Here is a 22,891-nt window from a genome sequence, read left to right as displayed (position 1 = left end):
CTATTGTGAAGTGGGAAGCCACCCTTTATTAAAAAGCAACAACTATAAGAAAACCTCTAACCCCCTCCCCTCCAAACCCCCACCAAAAGCCTTGGACAGCCTAGCAGCTCTTCCCAGTGAGCTGGTCCCAGGTGAAAATGAGTTTTTTTGTAGATGGGTGGTGAACACAGTGGTCACTGTGTTAAAAACAAAACCACAAATTAACTTAAAACCACAAGTAGTTAAAAGAGGGCCATTTTATGGGAAACTCTCCTTTTGTGCTTGCTTGGAAATAAGTGAGTATAGCAAGTGGCTGTGATAAACTGTGAACTGCAGCAATCTTAGAGTGAGAAAGAATGAGTAAAGGAAAAAATTGTCTCAAAAAATCTATCTGATAGATCAGGTGTTCTACCATCAGAGCCTGCTCAAGGTCTGTGGGCAGAAACACAGCTGTGGAAATGAGAGCACAAAGGAGGGCTTGCAGGCCAAGATTACTCCTCCTGCCTGGGGAACAGGAGAGCTGGGCAGTCCTGCTGCTCCTAGGAGTGTATCCCCCTCCTCTGGCAGCTCCGGCCCTGCCTGGGCTGGCAGCAGGGGCAAGAGCTGAGCCAGCCTTGCTCTCCAGAGCTCCTGCATAGCCAAACCAGGCAGGGCCCTACTGCTGCTGCCAGCAGCTGACTGATCATTTCAGATACACCGAGCTGTTTCCCTTGAGCTGAGCCATCATGGTCCCTCTTTAAAAACAATTTAAAACAATGCTTCCACATGTCTTTTATGTACAAGAGCTGCATTTCCAGAATTTAACATGGTTGTCCTGGAAATGCTGTAGATAGGCATTGTAATTAACTTCTAAAAGTACTTAATACTTTTGTTGCCAATGACCCATGTAAAGAAACACATCTGAATAAGAAAATCTCATCCAAATGGAATTTCAATGCAAATGAGCTGTTGCATTGAGAAAAGTGTGCTAAATAGCTAATTGCTTTAAATAGATGTTTGTCTGGAAACACTGAATAATGTATTCATTTGACAAGGAAGCAAAATTACTGGAATTTCTTTCTATGTATAAATACACATGAATATTTTATAATACTTTTATGCACGTGACACAATCTGCATGTTCAGTATATCTACTGAAGTGCATCCCTGTGGAATGACATGGTCCCATCACTAAAGTACCACACACCACTATGCTCATAATCCAAACTTCCCCACACTGATAAAACTAGGGATTGGCATTGCAAACTTACTTTTTGAACTTGTTTATTATCCCACTTTCATTTTTCTTGATGTCATGCACCATCTTTTGAAGCTTCCTGTAAGATATTAAACAAAGCCAGCATTATATTACCAAGTGGTTGAACATCAATATAAATCAAGAAAAATATACTCACTATGTCTCCAATAAGTAGTTTAATTGTTAAATCATTTGTGCATGAAGTTTCCCTTCCTTTTAAAGACCTCTTTAGCATTATTTGTGTTATCCTTCTAAATACAATTAAATATGGTAAAAACAATCAATTTAAGAGTAAGTGCATCAGGAAAAAAAAATCTTTGCCTAAATTAATAGTTTTGAATATTTAAATGTTAACATTTTATCTAGAACTGACTTTACAACACTACAAGGCTATAATGGTGATGCCCTCTCATTTCTGGCCATACATGGGACACTTAAATGTAAAGAGAATAATGGACAAATAATTCACAAGCACATCTTTAACTCCTGCTGAAAACTCAAACTGCTAATTTACAGCAAAATGATACAGTGTTATCTGCTAATATAAAGAAATGAATTACTTATAGTTGTGAGAAACAGGTGTATACGTTTCTCTCAAGTATATGAATGCTCCAAAAATTCCAACAACAACATACTACACCTATAAGAGCAGCTTGGGTTATTATCTCAACTAACCAGATACATTAAATCTGAGATGAAAAGCTCAGAAGAACTTCTGCTTTTCTGTTGTATTTGTTGGGGTTTTTTTTCTTAACAGATTCAGCTTCTGGTTCTGCCTGAAACATCAGAAATAGCCATCATCTGCAGTTTGCTGTTTCTGTGCTGTGCCCCAGCTGGCACCTGGCAGTGTCTATAAATGAAAAGTAATGAGGAATGAAAAGAATGAGAGGATATCTAAATGGTTTAGTTCTAGTCTGGGGAGAATGGTTGTAAGTGTTTGTGTTTCTTTCAAAAAGGCTTGCCAGACTTCAATTAGGGATGGATGTCAGCATCAGTTAAATTTCTTTTGTTGTTTGTCAGAGCTCGCCAACAAAAATCTAATTGTAGATTTCTATCTGAATATTGCTTATTGCTCATCACTGACACGAATATCTTTATATTAGCAAAATTATTACTTTATTTTTAAAAAGCTGGGCTTTTTTCACATTACTGTTTTTATTCTATATTGTCATGTATTTGCTAAAATAAATGCATGCAAATAAGATCCAACACAAAATTGATTAGTACAAGTACCAGAATTAGTTTGCTTTTCATTTGATCATATTTAGGTGAATTGATTAGAGCACCACGGATGTTTCCTGAGTCTTGAATGAGGCTATAGTTTAAAAGATAATTTTATTACATATTTCTATTAAAAAATGGTGCATTTAAATTAGGAAATCATAGGCAGTGGTGCTGTTATTATGTTTTTTCCAAGCAGATGAGCTGAAATGAAAACATTCCCATTTTTTGCATAGTCAAATTTCTTAAAAATCTGTGTCTCTTATTCCTTATTCTTTTTATGGAGGCATTTAGATTTCTAATTACAACTTCGATAAATTAGAGAGGTACCTAATATGCATTAGTGTGAATTTTTTTCACCTTTTAAAGTAACACAGCTCTTGTAGGAGTTGTTTAAAATACTTGTTTGTTGCCTCTGGAGACTTTAACTTGTCTGAAGCCTGTGAGAGTAAGCAGATAACCACTGCACTAAGTGGAAAGTGTAGGAAGTCATCAAGCACAGCTGATCTCCTGTTCAAGTGGAATCTCCTTCCACCCATGATGTTGAACGAGCTGCAAAAACCAGTCTGTCCAGTTAGCTGGAGGCTGAAATTTCTTGAAGTGCCAGGCCATATGAAAGGCAATAACTGAAAAGTTTTAGAAAGAGCTGTCTGTCTGATTTGTGATCTTAGAGAGACAGAAGAAAAGATAAGAGGCAGATGGAAAGGTCCATGGCAAGAGGATTCTCCAAATCTTAAAGCACTCAATCCCAGTCCCAAAGGCCATTCCAGAGCAATGAGGAAAGTGAAGCACAGAGGGGCATTTATACACCTAAGTTTTGACTGAATCTATGTATCTGACTAGTACTAAAATACATGTTGTATGGCTCTCAAATACTTGAGATTGTACTCCAAGTAAAGGGGTTTGTTGAAAGGGGACCTTACCAGAGCAGCAGCCCTGAGAACCCCCAGGAAATGGGAGCTCCCAGGCCCAGTTGCAGGCAGCCCTTGCGTGCAGAACTACAACCTCTTTCTTCACAACACTGAGTCAGGACCTCGTCACCAACTAATGTTTATTCTCTAGTGTTCTCTTGGGATGAGCAGATACTAGAAATACTCAAGGACCTCCATCAGCTAGCATGGTAAATAAAAATAATGAGTAATGCTTGTCTTACTTTGCATTGCATATAATTAAAGATAATCAAGAGGTAAAACTTAAAGTTGCTTCTTTAACTACAAGCTCCAACTCTTCATTAAACCTGCTTGGGATCTTTTTATGCAAAATCAGGTTTGCAGATAAAGGTGCAATGTGTGTTACTGCTAATCTTTGAAAATGCATTTCAGCAATAGATATTTTGAGATCCATTTTAATTGTAACTTGTATAGACTGGATGGGACCCTTTGATCAGGATCTCATGGCACACAGTAGATTTTCAACGTTCTGCAGATAATAAGTTTGGAAGTCTTGGCTGTAGGTGCTTCCAAGAAGTTTCAGGTTTCTTACAAATACATTAGAAATTCTACATGTTGGAAGGAGTAAAAAAAAAAAAAAAAGACAGAAACCTAAAACAAAACACATTTTAGCTCTGTGTTGCTATTTTTGTGGCTAAAAACTCCAGTAATTCAGAATTATCAGATTTATTGACAAAGGGGTCAGTAGCTGTGATACGTATGTGAAGGAAGGTGGAAAGTTTGACCATTATAAATACCATACATCCTGAAAGAAGGATTTGTTGTGTGACAAAATACCTTGCTGCACTCAAGGAGTGGTAGAGCTGCCTCAAGATAAAATAAAATAAAACAAAACAAACCCACCCTCTCTTTGATCTGGTCACAGCTCAGCTTATGAGAAATATGTGATGATGAAGTGAGCATGATGGGTAGGCCTGGCCTGTGACACATTCCCACCTTCAAACATCACCTGGAAGCCTTTGGCTCTTTTGCATGCACACTATCCTACAAAAGCTTTCCAAAGGCAAAATAGTTTTTAAAGAGAAAAATGAAGAAGAATAAAGTGTGTAACAAGTTTTCAACTCAGAAGTGAGATGAGGTACAGAGTCCCTAGACTTGAGAAAGAAAAGTATGTCTTAATTTCAGATAGATTTGTGTAATATGGAATTCTGCCACCATTTAGACTAGTTTTTGAGAAATTGTGTTTATGAGGTTTATAAATCTGTGAAGACATTTACCAGTATGTATTCTGTAGGTATGTGTGTTAAGGCTCACAGCAGTCAGCATGAGTGGCTCCCCAGTGGACCTGTCCCTGCTCCTGCATGCCAGGAGAGATCACCGTGTGCATGAGCAGCACAGCTCACCCGCTTGTGATCTTTTTCTGTAAAGCTATCTCAGTGAACCCAGAGCTTTGCAGCTCCAGGGCACACGCTGGCTGGCAGTGTTTTACCTGTGCTGTGTCCAGGGGAGCCACAGCCCACTGCAGGAGGATTCTGCAGGGTCTCTGGAGTGGGCAGGGGACACAATTGCTTCAGGGTGTCTGGCTGTGAGCACTTGTAGCTGAGAGGGTCCTGGTAATGTTTTTGGAAACAGGGCTGACAGCAGCATCAGTGAGGACTAGTAGCAAAACAAAAACTAATTTTAAGTTATTTACAGGAAATTTTCTGTATTACAAGCATACCTATTTCTGTTTATCTAGGGCATGAAAATTATACCTTCTTACATTTCTGGTGTTTACAGGACTGTCTGAATTACCTGTTTTGCCTCTTGAAAAATCCCCATCAGTACTCACAAACCAGCTTCTTTAGTTAAAGAAGAGCAGAATTTTGCACATGACATGTTGACAGGTTGGCTAGGGCAACTTTACAAGCAATATTGACACATTCAGCATTAAGGGACCTGTATGTTCCTTCTCCTCCTCCTCGCATCAGTTAGGTCTTTAACTGATGAAGTTGAATTGGTTTTAAAATAGTAAAAATAATTTAAAAAATAAACACGCTGTAAATCAGGAAATTTGCATGCCAATTGCAAGTTCTTACACCTTTTGGGTATATCTGTTTCTCACTGACAGGACAGCCTGTAGTTCTAGGCCTAGAAAGTCACATTTTCTGAAGATTACTATGTCCATTCGCTTTAAGTAAGACTGAGGGTAGGTGTAGTACTCACTTTTGGCTTAAGAATGGCAGATCACATTAAAACAAAAAAAATGTTTTTCAGAGTTTTTTTTGTTTGTTTGGGTTCGTTTTCAGGCAAATTTAAATACTTGGCATTAGAAACCTAGAATGGAATTCAGTAAGTGCAAATTTAGACTTAAAACAAAAAATTTCCAAAAATACGCACTTGCCTCAGCTATAAGGTTTTACAGGAAAAACCACAAATAGAAAGCAAGGAAGACTATAATGAAATCTGGAGAATAAAAGCTAAGTTATTAGAAGATACAAACCAAAACGCAAAAAGCAGAAAGCTAAAAATTATTACAGCTACTTTTGTTAATTTAAAAAACCCACATTAAAGCATGAACTAAAGAAAGAACAGCATGTCCAGACCTCTCCTTTATGACTTCTCACAGCACCACCACCTTCTTCCCAGCTGATCTTTGTTTTGTGTTTCTATTATCCTTCAGTTTTATGAATAGCTATGCAGGTGACCAAATTAAGAAAGAAAATTATTGTTTCTGGACAAAGGGAAGACTCCTGCTTCCTTTTGGGGGGAGAACCTGCTTACCTAGAAGGGGATTTGTAAAACTACCACTTGAGATTTTGAAAAGCATGAAGCTCTTATGTTGAAATATCTTTCAAACTGAATTAACAAACTAGAAAAGGACCACCTTTCCTATGCCAGGCTTCCATGAAAGCAATGCTTCTGCCATGGTCTTTGTGGAAGAACATGGATTTTGGTGAACTGGGTATCTTCCTAAGATGTATTTTCATATTACTTGTCACTTTTGTGCCTCAAAGACAATGCAATTAAATGATATAAAACAACTCTACCCCCTTTGACTTCACTTCTAATTTCTCAGTAGAAAGCAAAAAGTAATACCAAATACAGAAACCATCTAATTCCTCATTAGATCTCCTTCAGGTGCTTCAGATCTCTACATGCACACACACCCTTATACCATATTCTACCTGGAAGAGCAAGAGTGGGAGTCCTTTGCAAGGAAATGCCATGTGGAATCAGCCACCTGGGTGAGAATTAGTGTTTTCAATGGCTGAGATATGTGTAAGATGCATAAAAACGTGTAAGAGAGACAGCTGAATCCTTGAGGTGCAGTCAGATAAACCACTTCAGTAGCTACTGGTCCAAGGTAGGGCCTTACAGCCCCCACCCACTGTGGGGTTTTATCCACCCCCTGCAATGGTTTTCTTGTTGGGAGAAGAGGAAGTTTGGAACTGGAGGTGGTAACCTGTGGCACCAAACCATCCATTCAAGGCACTGAGCCTTTGATCTTTATCTGTAAAGCTATCTCAAAGATGTGAAGAAAAGTTCAAAGAGGTTTGCTTATTGGGAGAAGTCAATTACAGCTACCTATCTGAGAGGAAGAAGAAACAAGGAATTGTTCTCACCCATGTTTGGGAGATGCACAAGGGGAAATGACAATAGTTTATATTCATTTTGACAAAAGTGTTGATTTTTTTAAGTCTCAGAAACATCCTGTTCTACTCACGTTTGAATTATCCACTATTTTGCCTAAAGGCAAACCCCGTATTTAGAGCAGGTGTGAGTTTACATGGTACACACAGAGGCACAGAAAGGCTAAATATTGATTGTATTTTTCATCTTCATTTGTCCTCTACGTAATCTTTACAAAAAAGCTGTCAGTCCTCCTTGTACTGGTAAGTACTAATATTCACTGAGCTAATAAAAAATGTAGCATGTAAAGGTATAATACATTCTTGACAGAAATCATGCCTAAGATGAAAGTAAAAAGTATAAGTACTTTGGGGTGATTGGGAGTTCTGCATCCATTCTAGGTTTCCAAGCATTTGAATTTGCATGGAAACAAACAAACAAACAAAAACTCCAAGATTTGGACACCTCTTCCCTCTTATGCAGATTGCTCTCCCCTTTATCCCAAATGGGTAACAGTGACACTACAGGGAATACAGAAAATAATGAGGAATATGTAAGTGACTATTACATGTCACTTCTTGACATAAAAAGGTAAGCTATGTTTTCTGTTCTGTAACTGACCTGCTCTGTTTTGAGCCTTTTTTTTTGTTGTTGTTTACTGATCTCTTTTTTGTACCAGCTCTCTGGATGTAAATTAATGCATTAAAAACCAAAACAAAACCAAAACTACACAAAGAAACCACATTCACAAGACTTACTCCACTTTTCTGGAAGGTTTTCAAGCAGCAGGAGGAAGTTCAACCCATTAGGCTACTCTAAAATACAGTTCCAGTTAAAACTGAATGCTGTAGCTCCAGGAAGGATTAGTAATTTATAGCCTGGTCACTGAAGGAGAACAAGGGCAGAAATTTAAAAGACTTAAGTGGCTTTTATATTTCAACAAGAAGAGGAAGCAGAAAGGCATGGTAGGGAAATGAATAAAGACAGGATCTGGTATGGACCCAGAATATTCCCACTGACAAACACTGCTGTACTTGGGCTGAAAGTGTTCTTGCTCAAGCTACAGAAGCATTATACCCATCATAGATGTGGGGTGGCACTGACAGGGACCTAATGGAGGCTACTAATGGATCAGTTTTGTTTGTTTTGTTCTGAAGCCAATCAAATTTTGTTAAAACTCTGGAGAAATTCCCTGGCTGGTCCCTATGCCACTTTAGTGGAGCCCACATGGGCTGCCACTGAAAGGGGAAATTCCGCTCCTCTCTGCCCTCGGTGCTTCCCCAGCTATGATGAATTGTGGGACTTCCAGCTGGGAAACTAACTTCTTTTTTCTTTTGCCAGTTTAGACATCAGCAGGATCAGACCCAGCTCTGTCACGTGGTCCTTGGAACTGTAGTGCCAGTGAGAGGGCAGAGAGGGGCAGGGGGAGCAGGGGCCTTGGGAGGGTGGAAGAAAGGGACCTGCTCTTTTGGCAGCAGCTCAGACTTGTGCCAAATTCAACTGGCCATGTAGCTACAGCTTCAGTAGCACTTTGTTGCCTCTGTGCTTCTTGCAGAGATGCCTACAGCATCCATATTTTAAGGTAGGAAGGAAACATTTAGACACATGGTATAGCCTTTTCTATTAATAGCTTACATCACCTGGTTTCCCCTTGAATTAAGCTTGAAAAACATATACTCATGTTTTTCATATTATTGCCCATATTACATATGAGTACATTATGTACTCATTATAATTTACATTTTACATTTACATAAAAAATACATTATTTCAATTATTTCTAAAGTATTTACTGTGTAGTAATTTATGTTGAGGTCATAAACTTGTAGCATTGCACATCTGGCTTTGCTTATGTGTGGAAAATAAACTTGTTCAAAATGTATATACTAACTGATTAGGATAAAGATGCTAATAGAGTTTTCAAGCTTCTCTTACTCCTCAGTAATTTATTATGGCTGGCACAAACCAAACATATTTACATTGCCTCTTACAGTTTACCAAAAATCTAAGATGATGCCCTAGAGCCAAATAGGAAAATACTGTCCCTTTTAGCTACTGTTTTCCATCAATTTTTCAATTCCCTTGTCTGCTGAGCATATAAACTAATACGGTTTTCCAGTGGGGCTTTTTTGCAACAATTTATGATTGTCATACTTGCCTTCCAAAAGCAAAGCATCTATCACATTTTAATGTCCTGTGCAGTACGTAGATTTTGAATTATTCTGTAAAACACAAAACTGTTTTGTTCTGGAATCAACATATCACTGCATTATCATATTATGATTTAATATCTAGCACTCTACACAGCTGTGTGGGATACATTTATGAACTAATGGTAAAAAAAGAGTTTTGCCACGTTTGCTGGGATTTTGGTTTTTTTCCCATGGACATGAAAATTAATTTATTGGGTTATTTGCTTGGCTCTTGATAATTTATTATTTTACTAAAAAACAAAACAAAAAAAACCTCCTATGTCATTAGATCAAATCTAAATTACTCGCTTCTGCTGAGTAACTGACAGTTGCAGGCCAAGGACAGTGTCACTTGTCATTGCAATGGCTGACAAATGCTCCTACTCTGGACAGTTATTTTAGCAGAACTACAGTGTCACTACAAGGCCTTATTTTATTTGGAACATTTATTTATTTATTTATTTGGAACGTATTTTATTTGCCAATGACTTAGTAATTTTGCCAGCACAAGTAGAATGCAGCTATAGGTACTAGATAAGCATAGCTGATCTTGTGAACAGATTACACCCTTACACTGCTGTTTGCCTGCAGAGACTAAAGTAGGGCATCTCTTGATAGTTTCAATATTATACTGCATCATTTTGCCCATATTTTTGTTTAAAACACACATAGATCACAATCATACTTAAACATACTTTTCTATAAACAGCATTATAGGCAGGAAATTCTGTGTGAGAATAAATCCTATGTGGTGGTTTAGTTTGGTTCCCCCCCCCCCCTTCAGTTTGTGGGTGGTTTTGTTTGTTTTTTTTTTTTTTTTTTGGTGTTTTTTGTTTTTTGTTTTTTTTTTTTTTTTTGGACTTGTAAAAATTAATGTGTTTCAAGTTTGGCTGTGTTGGTTGTTTTTTTATCCTGAGGATTAGTCCAGGGTCCAGGTTGGGTGACATAGCTGGAAAGAAGAAAAGAAGCTTTAAAGGGATGGTAGAATGAAGTGGTTGTGCACAGAGAAGGGAATAAAGAAGGACAAATATAGATGGGATGGAGGCTATGCTGTGCTGAGGCAAGGTCAGAGGGAGAAGAAAATGGATTTGACTGGAGAAGTCACACTGAGTGAAAGAATGGATTTTTGCAGTGGTATTTGGGGAAGTTTGCATTTCCTATCTCATTTCATTCTAAAGTCCAGAGATGAGAGAGAGATTCATGAACTATTTAAGCTGACAGAAAACTAGAGGAAATAGAGATTATAAAACTTTATCTTTTAATCAAAATCTTGTGTTTTCTATGGCAAACAGGACCTAACAATCCTACAGAAAAAACTTCTGTTTGTGCTCATCAGCACGGCAAATGCAGCTGGTGACCTCCTTTCCCTGTGCCTGTGAAACTCAGCTTTGAAGACTGCAAATCACTGAACTGGGATTTCATGTGACCTTACGTGCAGGCTACACTTTGCTGGGCTTACCCATGGGTGTGCCACAAAAGCTGCTGTCACCACAGAGTGGTAAGGTGCAGTGGGAAGCTGTCAGGAGACACTGGAAGTTGAGACAGGAGGTGACAATGGGTGGCAAAGACCAGAAGACCTTCACAGCTGTTATGTCCTCAGGGCAGATTAGACTTTTGTTAGAAAGAGGAGAACACCAGAGCAGGTAGAAGAGCTGAAGTGAAGCTGAGAGAATTGGGATTGTTCAGCCTGGAAAAGGCAAAGCTCTGGGGTGATCTTACCGCAGCCTTTTAGTAACTGCAGGGGGTCTACAAGAAAGCTGGAGAGGAGCTGATTACAAGGGTATGTAGTAACAGGACAACAGGGAATGGCATCAAACTGAGACCGGTTTGGATATTAGGAAGAAATTCTTTACTGTGAAGGTGGTGAGGCACTGGAACAGGCTGGCTTGAGAACTTGTGGCTGTCGCATCCCTGGAAGTGTTCAAGGCCAGGTTGGATGGGGCTTTGAGCAACCTGATCTAGTGGAAGGTTTTCCTGCCCATGGCAGAGGGATGGGAACAGGATGGTCCCTTTCAACCCAAACTACTGAAAGATTCTATCATTTGCATAGCCTCTCCTCTGGACTCTATGTAACTAATGAGAGGTTGAGATGTTGCAGTTGGATGTGGGCTTTGATGCCTAATTTTGTCATGGGGAATATTCTGTATGTTACTTTGAAACTCCAGTTAATTTCTTGCTTGAGTTTATTTTTGTTCTTTTGTCCTGTTCAAGTTCATTGAGGCAATAAACTAAGTTAAAATTTGCCTTGAAAAAGCAGATTAAGTTTTTAAGACTGTTTGCTACCACTAAGAGGAATTAGTAGAACTACTATAATAAAATATTTTCTTACAGCACAAAACTAATATTCAGATGTCTCCCAAACATTTTCTCCAAAAGTAAATGCTCCCTATGGTAAAGCATCCTATACGTAGGATGGAATTTGAGATAATAAATAAAATTTCAATCCCAAATTATTTTTTTTCTACTATACACTTTCAAGAAGACATATTGTCAGAAGATCCTCTGTTAAAGAAAAAGGCCTAGCAGTTACAGCCAAGCTACCAGTAGAAAATTAGTGAAGACTATAAACACCTCCAGGTTTGATAGGCAACAGACATTTAGGCCTTAAGGAAACCCCTCCTGATTTTCATAGAATTAGGACCTAAACCCTTCTGTTTAACAAGTGGGACTAATACAAAATCCTGCAAAAAAACCCCAGACACACTTGTTCAACCTGAGAAAAGTAAATTGCCAGTTTATTTCCACTTCCTTTTAAATGAGCATTATGCTTGGAGATAGGGATTTTAAGCCTTTGCTTTTGCTGGGGGCAGAGATGGACTGCTGCAAATTAATGAAGTCATGTGAAATGAACATGAAACTGTGCTCTTGGAAAAGGCTGTTTGCAATCTGGAACTTCCTGGCTGCATGACCTTAGGCAAGTGAAGGCATGTGGCACACTTTGGTTTGTGCCATCGTTTGCCCATTACCACAGTGGTGATGATGCCTTCACAAGGACTTTGTGCCACACAGCAGAGCCAGCTATGGGCAGAAGGTCATCATTAAGGTTTGTGGTCATAATAAAAAAATGCAGCAAGTCTGAAGAGATGCTATGACACAGTCACATATAGTAGCTAGAAATTAAAATACCAGGAATCATAGGCTTATGGTCTAGGGAAGTTAAACCACAAAAGAGTTTGCAAGGTTTGTGCAGACTTTTCTTTTGAGCTGCTAACTTCCCATTACCCATGCTGCTTACTGTCCCTGATCATGAGTGCATCTATTTCTGTATGTTTGCAGCATAATTTTTTTTACCTGAACTTCAGTCTGAAATCCAGTCACACTAGAGCTTGCCATAGCAGTATGGCTACTGCTCATGTATTCATTCCACTCTTTGGGCAACAATTCAAAGTACCAAGTTACTTTTATGCACCCCAGATTAGTTTGTCTCACAGTAAATAACCAAGCCTTTGAATTAATTTTTCCTGACTATAAGGAAGCAGTTAGAACACACAGTGTACTCTGAGGGAGTATTTGTATAATACTGTGCATGCCTTATAAGAAACACTATATAGAAATGAATACCAAAATTCCATGAAGTTCCAGCATTCCTGTCCAACTATTACTGAAGTTAGTTGAGTGGCTTAACTGCAAATAATGTACATACCACAACATGTTAGGCAGACAGTCATATAAGAACTTTTATAGTTCTTATTGTTGCAATAAGCTTAACAAATGGAACATGTTAAGAATTCAGATCTGATGTAAGATTTGCTAATGCAATAAAAAGCTACATCTGGTAGGCTCAACTACACCCATGGAGAATAGTTGAGCATAGCAAAACCACATAATATCTAGTTTTTCAGGTCTACACTTAAAAAATCAAAAGATCCTCTCTCAGACTCAACAGTAGTGCTTTTTTAACTTCTACTGCTACAAAGCAGAAATTTAAAAAAAGCTGTCTTTAAAAATGCAAACTATAATCACATAAATTGAAACTATGTTTGGCAGGAACATTCCTTGGTATTGCATGTTAACATATGAAGAAAAGTATGTCTTTGACATCACCATTTAGATCATGTAACATTCAGTACAAACTCTGAACCACCTATGTGTGCTCCATGCAGACAGGAGTGGTATTAGGAAGTCAACTGCACTGTCAACAGGTCACAGAGCACGAGGGGGTATCCAGGTGTTTCAAAGATGGAGGAAAATGCTCCCGCCACATTACGCTGATCTCTTCCAGTGTTTGCATATCTCTCTTAAATTTATCCTGTGAATATCTACTCATGGAAAGCTCTGCCTTCAGGTTTTAAAATTCTGATACCACAGTAAGATTTTGTAGCCACATATCCAGGTTTCTAAGGACTATTTAAACTGCTCAAGTTGAAGTGCGCGTGTCCACTGTATGTGGTGAGAAATGTGTGCTCCTACATTCCCTGCGCAAATAGGCTGGACTGGCCATGAGGAGGAGAGAAAAAGTAACTTGTAATACTTCTGGTTAATACAGGAAAGCAGAGTTACTTCTTTCTCTTCCCTATTTTACAACAATATTAAAACCTCAGATGAGATGGAGAGTGTCATCTATGTGAAGATGCAGCAGAGGGGTGGTGCTGCCTTTCGGGTTTAGGGCTTTTGAATCAGTTCACAAAAAGTTGTGGGCTGTTATAACCCTCACACATTGACCCACTTTAGATACTTGAAGGCAATCCTGCTTTGATTGTTTGCAAAAGTGCAGAAGGAGAATCCCAGCTAAATTTTGACAGCAGAGGGTGTGTACTTTATTTTTTTATGTACCGGTAATGGATGGAAACAAGCTTTCCATCTTGTTTCTCAACTTGTTAAAGATTGCTAGTTTAGACCAACACTGAGCTCTGACACCATTTAAACCAGTTCAGCCTACTTAAGGTGGTAAATTGCAGACAATGAGGAAATTCCCTGCGTTCTTCCCCCGTCCACTGAACCTTCCACAGAGTCCTTGGCTGGGCTTAGGATGCAGCCTGCTTGGCTTTCATTAGGTGTGCCTGGCTGACAAGCTAAGTGTCACTGCAGCTCTGCAAGTACACACCCCCCACAACAATATTGCCTCAGTATGGAAAGAGTAGATACCAATAAACTGCATTCCATGAAAATTAGCTTTACAAGGGATTGTTCCAGTTTGCATGAAGGTTTTTGGGGACAGGGAGAGAGACTTGAGAAGGATTTATAAGTTAGTATTGAGTGCATAAGTATGACTTATTTTGGGAAAAAATATTTTTCAGTATTTCATTCTTATTTTTTTCAGAGGAGGAAAAGAATTCCATGTTACCTTAATCTGAAACAGAATTTCTTTTAACTATTCAGGAACACAAAAAGTCAAGATGAAAGAGCCTTGAGGTGCCAACCGTAGCACCACATGAATCGAGACACACTAAAAATACTTCAGTAATGGCCAGCTTCTGCTTTTTTCTTCTCAAAGCCTGTATTTAACATTGTTCTCCTTCACTTAGGAACATTTCCCGTTTTCCAGTTCCCTCTCTTCCACCAGTTCTTTCGAAGATTAGGAAACATTACAAAACTTAACTGCAAAAGCCATCTTCATAAGACATTAAAGCATTAAGCAATTAAGTTTTTTTAATTTGCATAAGATTCATGCATCATAATGAGCCACACACTATTTCCTTACAGCTTTGAAAATAGACACTTTGAAAATATTCCTCTTTGCGCTGCCGGTGAAGCCGACACATAGATGGCTTTGAAATCTGCGTTATCCACTCCAGACCCGTGTTTACCTCCCGCACTTCCTTGCAGCGCCCTGGCCACCGGGTCAAAACGGGTAAAACTCCCTTTTACTCTAAAACTTCTGCCAACTTCCTCGTGCCTCGGCGCTTCCCAGTGCCCCCGCGCTCCGCTGCGGGAAGCGGCTCGTCCCACCGCTGCCTTCCCGCAGCAGCCCCGTTCCCGGAGGAGACCGGGAGCGGAACAGCCCCTACCTGAACTTCTCCCCGGCCGGCACCGTCAGCTTGTTGAGCTTGTCCATGCCCGTGAGCGCTGCCCCGCCGGGACGCGCTGCCCTCGGCCCGGCACCTGCCGGTGCCGCCGCTCCCCCGGGCCGGGCTCTCCGTCCGCCGGGTCCCGCCGCGCTGCCGGAGCCTCTCCCCGTCCCCTCCCGTCCCGTCCCGCCCGCAGGCACCGGCGGAGGAGGGACCCGGGGCTCGGCCCGGCCCCGCCCCGCCCGGGGCGCGCACAGGTGGCTGCGGAGCCGGGAGCCGAGGAGGAGCCTTTGGGAACGGGGGCGCGGAGCCCGCTGATCCACCCCTGCCGCTGGAGCCGCCGGGCCGCGCTGGCCCAGGGGGGCCTGAGGAGCGGCTCGAGGGGGGCTGAGGAGCGGCTCGGGGAGGCTGAGGAGCGGCTCGGGGAGGCTGAGGAGCGGCTCGGGGGGCCTGAGGAGCGGCTCGGGGGGGCTGAGGAGCGGCTCGGGGAGGCTGAGGAGAGGCTCGGGGGGCCTGAGGAGAGGCTCGGGGGGCTGAGGAGCGGCTCGGGGGGGCTGAGGAGCGGCTCGGGGGGCCTGAGGAGCGGCTCGGGGGGGCTGAGGAGCGGCTCGGGGAGGCTGAGGAGAGGCTCGGGGGGCCTGAGGAGAGGCTCGGGGGGCTGAGGAGCGGCTCGGGGGGGCTGAGGAGCGGCGCGGGCGGCCCGGCCGCGCAGCGGGCGGATGGCGGCGAGCCCAGCGGGCCGTGCCGGGGCCGGTGACCCGCTCGCTGTCACCTGCCCAGCGCAGGGGACTTCATTGGCTGCGGGGAGAGATGCAGAGCCTGGTTCTCCCCCTCGCCGCTCCTCTACACTCCTGGTGAATTTGTGCCAGGTGGGAACATGCTGCGTGGGAACTTTTCCCTTCCCGAGGTTCCCCAGTAAAAGCGAGAGAAAACCACCATCTTATCCCCATTCCTTTGAATGTAACTGTATAGAAAAAAAAAAATAAATCTTACCCTGTTTTTAAACGAAGACAGGAGAAAACCCTGATCCTTCCAGAGACACAGCAAGGCTGTTCCCATCCAAAGGTGCAGGCAGCTGAGTGTGTTTTATGGCTCTTATATCTCTGAGCTTGGGACTTTTTGCTCAGTCTTAAGCTAAACCGTATTTTCCTCTATAAAGATGAACTTTGGAGGCAGCTAGTTGCTTTTGAGGGGCAATGTAGGCGGTTGTTGACATCCAGCCTTTCTCCTGAAGGGCTGATTCATTTGAATTCTGCACCTTTGGAGGATGACTCCTGTTGCTTGCCTTTTGTATCTTTGGCCTCTCTGCAGCTTAGTTTATAACCTAAGGCTGTTCTAGGGAAGAAACCTAGTAGTTATTTTTTTTTAAGTGTACTTCTGCATCATGTTAATATGTTTGATAAGTCACAATATGCTTTGGGGACACACAAAGGTATTTCTTGGTGGGATTCTTATTCCCACTTGGCTAGCTTTTCCCATGGAATTCTTCTCCCCAGATTGTACTGACTAAAGTTTTTTCTTGTGAAACTGAAGGAGCAAAACAGACTTTCCTGGTTAGTGCAGGTGACTCTGAGGAAACAGCCTGCCATGAGATTTTTGGCTTTGATAACAGTATCCTTGTGATCTTGGCTGGTGTTTTTGGTCTCTGAACTTTCAGCATAGGAATTGCTTGATATTTGAATACAGTATTTTTTAGGCTGGGCTGATAGTGTACAAGTTGCTTTTTTTGGGGTATCTTATAAAGTTTGTGGGCTTTAAGGAATAATATAATGTTGAATGTCATGTAATACACAAAACTGGAATTCCACCTTGCATTGTATCTGGTTGTGTACTGGTCAACTTTGCAATTTTACTCCCTAAAAGTGATTTTGAAAATTAAATTAATTTTGAATTAGTTAAAATTCACACTGACAGTGTGAAGAAGTAGATATGAATAAATTGCTGTGTCACTTTTCCTTTTGCTTATATAATCCCACTTATCTGAACATATCACAATAAGAGATTTGCTCAGTAGGCTCCTGCAGTGGTCTCACTTACACAACAACTGCCTCTTGCCTGGCTGTCGCAGAAATCCCAGGCTGTTTTCCTTTGGGATCTTTGGGATCTGCCACCCGCAATACTGTGCTGGTTTAACCTTGTTTCTTCCTGACTCAACCGAAGCTATGGCTTTGAAACTCTGCAGTGCCCAGTGCCGAGGTTTTCTTGCCTGTCCTTGTGGTGCTGTCAGCTCCCTGGTCCTGGGAAGGGGTGGCTGCTGATGTGTCATGCTCCAGGCAGTTCCCCAGTCCCGTGCGTTAGGGCTGGGTGACAGTTTGACTCACACAGGATTTCTCATCCTGGTCATCTGCTGGTCTCTGTGTTTGTGTAGCTGTGCAGTGACATGGACTGGGGAAGGAGTCCACTACAAACAATTGAGCAAAAAGTCACAACAATAGGGGTTTTTAGCTGCATCAGTTCTTTGGTTTGATTTGGTGCACAGATGTTTGTGAGGGTGCAGCACAGGATGAGCGGAATAGGGTGTGTGACTTCTTAGACTGGTACTGCTGCCAAGAAGTTACTCCTAAAAAAGTCTTCATTACGCAAGACTTGTTCATGAGATTCTGTGGCACCTGCTTAGCCCTTTCTGGTATGCATCCAAGTCAGCTGGGGGCTATCTGCCCCAGTGCTGATTTGGGTGCAACACCATAGGAAAACCACTGGAGAAAAACCTGAAATAAAGAAAGGCATGGCCAAGCCCCTCCAAACGGCCCTAGGCCTCTCCTTTTTGCCTAGCAGGTGTTTGCACAGCTAGCCCATGTTGGGACTGATCCTGCCTGTGGTCAAGTGGACTTGTACAGCCCATATGGACAGGGACATGCTGCAGTGGCCAGCTGGCAGGGTGGCCCTGCAGACCTGCACCAGGGACAGTGCAAGGAATAGGAGTTTCTCCATCCCTCCAGCCTTACTTATCATCCCAAAACAGTGTCTCTGGGGCCCAGGCTGGAGGTGGGGGCAGGGCCTGACTGACCTCCACTGCAGGAAACACCCTGCCTTCCTCTTCAGGAGCCCTGGGTGAGCCTGGAGGTGGTGGTAGGTTTGAGCCATGCAGCAAACAATGCCATGCTATTTCTGTAGTTGTAACCCCAGCAACTCTCCCTTTTTGACATAATATACTCATTTGGATAATGCCAAAGAGGAACTGGGATTTTTTTACCACGTGGGTGGCATCTTGACCATAGTGATGGTTAACAAGAAACTCTCCTCCCCAGCCACAGGGACTGTTTTAGGTAGATGTGGATTTGTTTTGAGAGATGGCTGTGTCACCTCCCTGCTCCCTGGCACGTCTGGGGCCAGTGGGGATTGTGCTGCTCCCTGCTGAGACATGGCCTGGAAGCCTGGGCCAGCCTGCCCAGCTGAGGGACAGGGGTGTGGGGCATAATTTTCTCTTCCCTGCAAGTGCTGTGGCTCAGTCTGGGTTGGTCTCTCTCATCCTCTCCTATATGACTGTGTAATTTTCCATTTATGCTCATAAATAGATAGATTTTTTTAAAAAGCAACTTCTTTATCATCTGATAAAGAATGTCAATAAAGATGTTCAGAAACAGAACCTGGTTTTTATCCCCTCTGCTATTTTCTGCTGTTTATTTCCAACCAGCTCTTTCCTTCCACATGCTGCCTCATTCTGGTGGCATGTTCTGGTTTCTGTTTCAGAGCTGTGAGACCACTGAGGCATGGTCAAAACCAGACTTGCCGAAACAAACTCTGTCACAAAGACTGTGAGCATCCTACCTTCATTTGGTCAAAATTGGCAGTCAATAGCCAGGTATGTCCTGTTTCAGGGCTCTATATCCTATTGTTAGGATAATTTTTTGTTTTACCTTGAATTTCTGAGTAGATAAAAAACTCCTGTAGCATAGAAACAAAGGATCAGACAACTTGCCTAAAGCATTTTAGCTCTTGTTTAGTGCTGTCCCTAGATCAGAAAAAGCATCTTCATGGAGAGCCAATTGTAGAGAAATAAGAAAAATCCAGGTTTTGGCTGCTATTACTGACAAGACAGGTGTATTTTCCTGCCTGAAGGTTTTTCTCTGACTCCTTTGATGACTGCCTTTTCTTATTTCCGCTGAAATGAATGCTCCCTAGTTTAATACTTTCTAGTACATGGTTCGTATGCTGATTTTGGGTTTGTCAGGGGTTCCTGCTGAAGCTATTAAGTTTAAATGTATCAGCTATGCATATCTTCCTTTAAGATTCATAAGTTTTGATGCTAACAGGTTTTATGGAGACCATTTTTGCCATTGGCTTAATGCAAGTTACAGATTATGACTGTGTGACATAGTAGTCTAGGGAACCCAGGGGCCTGTTTGAGCTCTTGCTCTGGGTTGATGTCTGAAGCCACATCCTGACTGCTGGTGGGGTGAGGCTCAGTGGTGCAGCAGCATCTACTCTTAGCAACCTCTGCATGGCAAGAAGCCCTAGAAACGTGTCCCAGGCAGGAGCTCTGGCACACGGGAGAGATGGGCAATCAAGATGCAGGAAAGTGTGAAAAGTCCAAGCCAGGGTACAGGTGCAGCCTTGGCTCTCAGTCATCATTTCTGAACCTCTAGGGTTTCATACAGTAGAGATAAAAGCAAAAAATTGTAAACTCACGTTTTGCAATGAGAAGCTGAATAAAAAGAACTGCAAGTAGATTAAAACAATTTACAGTGAATCTCTTTAACGCTTATTTTTGATGCTTTGAGGAGACAATGCTGCATCAAAGGATCTCAATCTATGCATGACTATTCAAGAGGAAGGTACTTTTTACAGAATACATTAATGCTCATAGATACAGTCTAGTGCCTTCAATGTATATAAAACTGCCAAGAAACATGATTTGAAGTAAGTAGTCAGTTTGATTACCAGGTTTCATTTTTATTCATGACATGACCATATAAGACCTTTTTCTCTCAGTAATGTTAGGAAACGCATTTCTTAACCCTTTCTCTATTAAAGTTTTCTCTCCAACATTATTAGAGGTGATTGGGCCAATTTTTTTTTTTTCTTAGACATACTCAGGAGTGAAGGATGCAACTGTTCTTTATAGGAAAGAATTAATGTAGAGAATTTAATTTATAACCTTCTCTTGCCAAGCGTGTTCTTTGATTTTGACTTCCCTACTTTTGGGGAATGTGAAGAATCACAGGATATTGCACAATTTGCTCTTTAAAAGAGGGTTTTGTGAGCTTTTGCTTGGCTTTTCCTTGAGGAAATCCTGACAATAGAGCAGCACTATAAGCTCTCCAGAGCAATACATAAAATGATTGATAATTCACTTCCAAATATCTGTCTGGTTTTACTGTCTTGAGGTCATGGTGTGTCACCTAGCTCAGAGGTACTTCTCCCTGCCCATATCTACAGGCTGTCTTTAATCTCAGATTGATAATTTCTTCAAAGACAGTATGCATTCAAACATGAAGGACTCTATTTAAAAGAGGCATCTACTGCTTGAGCTCTGAGCTACTGGATTAGCACTAAAGAGAGAGCTCCAGCCATAGAAGCACTTTAATGTGAATGTCAATATGACTGGTCAGTAACAGGAATTTGGCTTGATCAGTCTATGTTCACATGAAAGTAGGGAAATGATTGTCACAGTTCTCTTTTTCACGGCTGTGGAGTGAAAATAGCCCAAACTGGTGCCATTTACATCTGCATCAGAAGACAGCCCAAGTACAAACCATGTGAATCTGAACTGGAATCTGTAGTTGTGCTGCAAGCTAAATTTTTTTTTTTATCAAACAGAATGTGCTGTTTGATAGTATTTTGTATACATTTGATTTCTTCTGCTTTCAGAATATCCATAGGAAGATGTGCCAGCAATGGGCTGTGGTGGTGAAGAGTGGAGGGGAAACAGAAAATTAGCAGTAGATGGTCACATGCTGCCTGTGAGGGTTTTGTGCTTGATCATATGGATCTGAATGCAAATTTGTGGTACTTCATACCAGGCCAGAAATGCACTAAAATGCTATTGTTTAAAACGATGCCAATTTAGGCATAGTTTTTTGCCCCCTCAATTTCTATTTTGGTCAACACACTGCCTACATAACTTACTATTCCGTGTCCCATAGGTGGTATTTGGAAAGCATGAGTTTATGGAACATGATTTCTCATGGTATTCTCTATATTTGCTACGTACTGATTGCTACAAACAGATGAAACAGTTCCGCTTTTTATTTAAAATAATACGTCTCTGTTTTTTTCCAGCGTATCTAGTTCAGTGGATTTTTTTCCTTTCCCAGGATGCTTATAAGCCATTTTAAACTTGTCCCAAGTTTTTTTTTTTTTTTTTTTTTTTTTTTTTACGTAATACTGATTTTCACGAGTTTTGGTCTTCTCACTGTGGGTCAAACGGCTTAATGCCATAGTGTTGATTTTGGAAGACTCCTATCAACTGCCCTAGAAATCTTAAAACTTTAATCCTTTATCATTTTGGATACCAAATGGCACACGCAAAGCTGGTCTTACAGTACTAGTAATAGGAGATGCATTTGAAAATACAACTCTAAATTTTATTGAAGGGATTTGGGTTTGTCATTAAGTTCACTGGAGGAAACCGGTCATACATGTTGGTATGTACTGCAGGCAAAGATGTGAAAACAGTAAATTTAGTAGGATTTTCTCATGAAGAGTCTTCTGAGCAAACACATTTTAGCACCTGCTGAGAATACGTGTTTTCTTTCTCTGGGGACTGTGCAAAAAGCTGCACTTCCGCTTTTCAGTTTTATTGTCATCTGTTTCATGTGCATACAGAAACACAAAATTTGCTCCTACAGACACACTAATTATTTAATGTCAAACTCAAAGCATTTGAAATCAGATTGTCTCAGAAGCAGTGACCTGTGTTGGAGCCAGCTGACACCCACAGTGACTCTTGGGAAGAGCTCTGCTTGTGTTGCAAACCTGATCCCCTTCCAGCAGTCAAGAGTGATACAATGGAGATGCCCCTAAGTGGCCAGCTTATCCCACTGTGAGCCTAAACGCAGAAGGGTTTAATCCCTCTCTCCTCCAGCAGCTTGATAAAATAACCTGCAAGACATGGTCTGAGTAGTTCTGAACTGCAGCATCCTGCAGGAAAGCTGCTGTTAGTGTGGCAAAAGACTGGCAATAGTCTGGCCTGAAAACAGTTCCCCTCTTCAAGAATTCAGAGCGTATCTGAATTTTATTTCTAAGAATTACAAACAGACATCAAGACTCTAAAGTCAAAGTGTGTTTATACTGTATTTGTGGGGGAGCATGGTGCTGGAGAGCTGGTGACTATTGTAAAATGAAATGTACTACCACAGGTGACAACGGAGCAGTCTCTGGAACAAGATGTAGCAGAGCTACACCTCGAAGCAAGACATTTCTGATCATGTGCAGCATCCATTTGAGCAGTGTTCCTCCTTCTGGCAGTTGAGCAGCTCCTGTGCTTGATGGTAACTCCTCAGTCCCAACACTGCACCCACTGCAAGCATACAGGTGCTCTGAAGCACTGAAAATGAGAAGGCCAGCATGAAGGTGCTCGTGACTGGGTAAATAAGTACCTTATGATACTGTCTCTATTTAGGTGGCTGCAGGTGATCTATCCAGAGAGGCTCTCTGATGCCCTGAGTCATGTGTTGATGAGGGTCAATGCATCTGCATGCAGTTATGCACAAGTGCTGCCATGTCAGTGTCTGTGGTGTTACTAAGGTAACCCTACATTGCTCCCACTGTTTGCTCTTGGAAAGGGACTTTATAAGGACAGTGCTAGTAAAAAGGTATTTATTTGCTTGCTGAACACAATTTCTGCATTTTTTTGGGGGCAAATCTTTG

The 22,891-nt window shown here is 41.5% G+C and overlaps 1 protein-coding gene across 3 annotated transcripts in view; it reads right to left on the bottom strand.

Annotated features, from left to right (window-relative positions):
* Positions 1–22,891, bottom strand: part of BLNK (B cell linker) — an 85,269-nt gene that overhangs the window by 28,052 nt on the left and 34,326 nt on the right. For 2 of the 3 annotated variants that reach the window (XM_053984301.1, XM_053984303.1), the window contains one exon: positions 1,230–1,295. In XM_053984301.1, coding sequence (XP_053840276.1) covers positions 1,230–1,295 — 66 coding nt within the window. Of the gene's footprint in view, positions 1–1,229; positions 1,296–15,079; positions 15,717–22,891 lie in introns of those variants that run through there. The other variant, XM_053984302.1, reaches the window with a different exon arrangement.

The sequence above is a fragment of the Vidua macroura genome, chromosome 8 (genome assembly GCF_024509145.1).
Source record: "Vidua macroura isolate BioBank_ID:100142 chromosome 8, ASM2450914v1, whole genome shotgun sequence".
NCBI lineage: Eukaryota > Metazoa > Chordata > Aves > Passeriformes > Viduidae > Vidua > Vidua macroura.
Note: the sequence above shows the minus strand (reverse complement) of the source record. Positions and strands in the feature narration are given on the sequence as shown.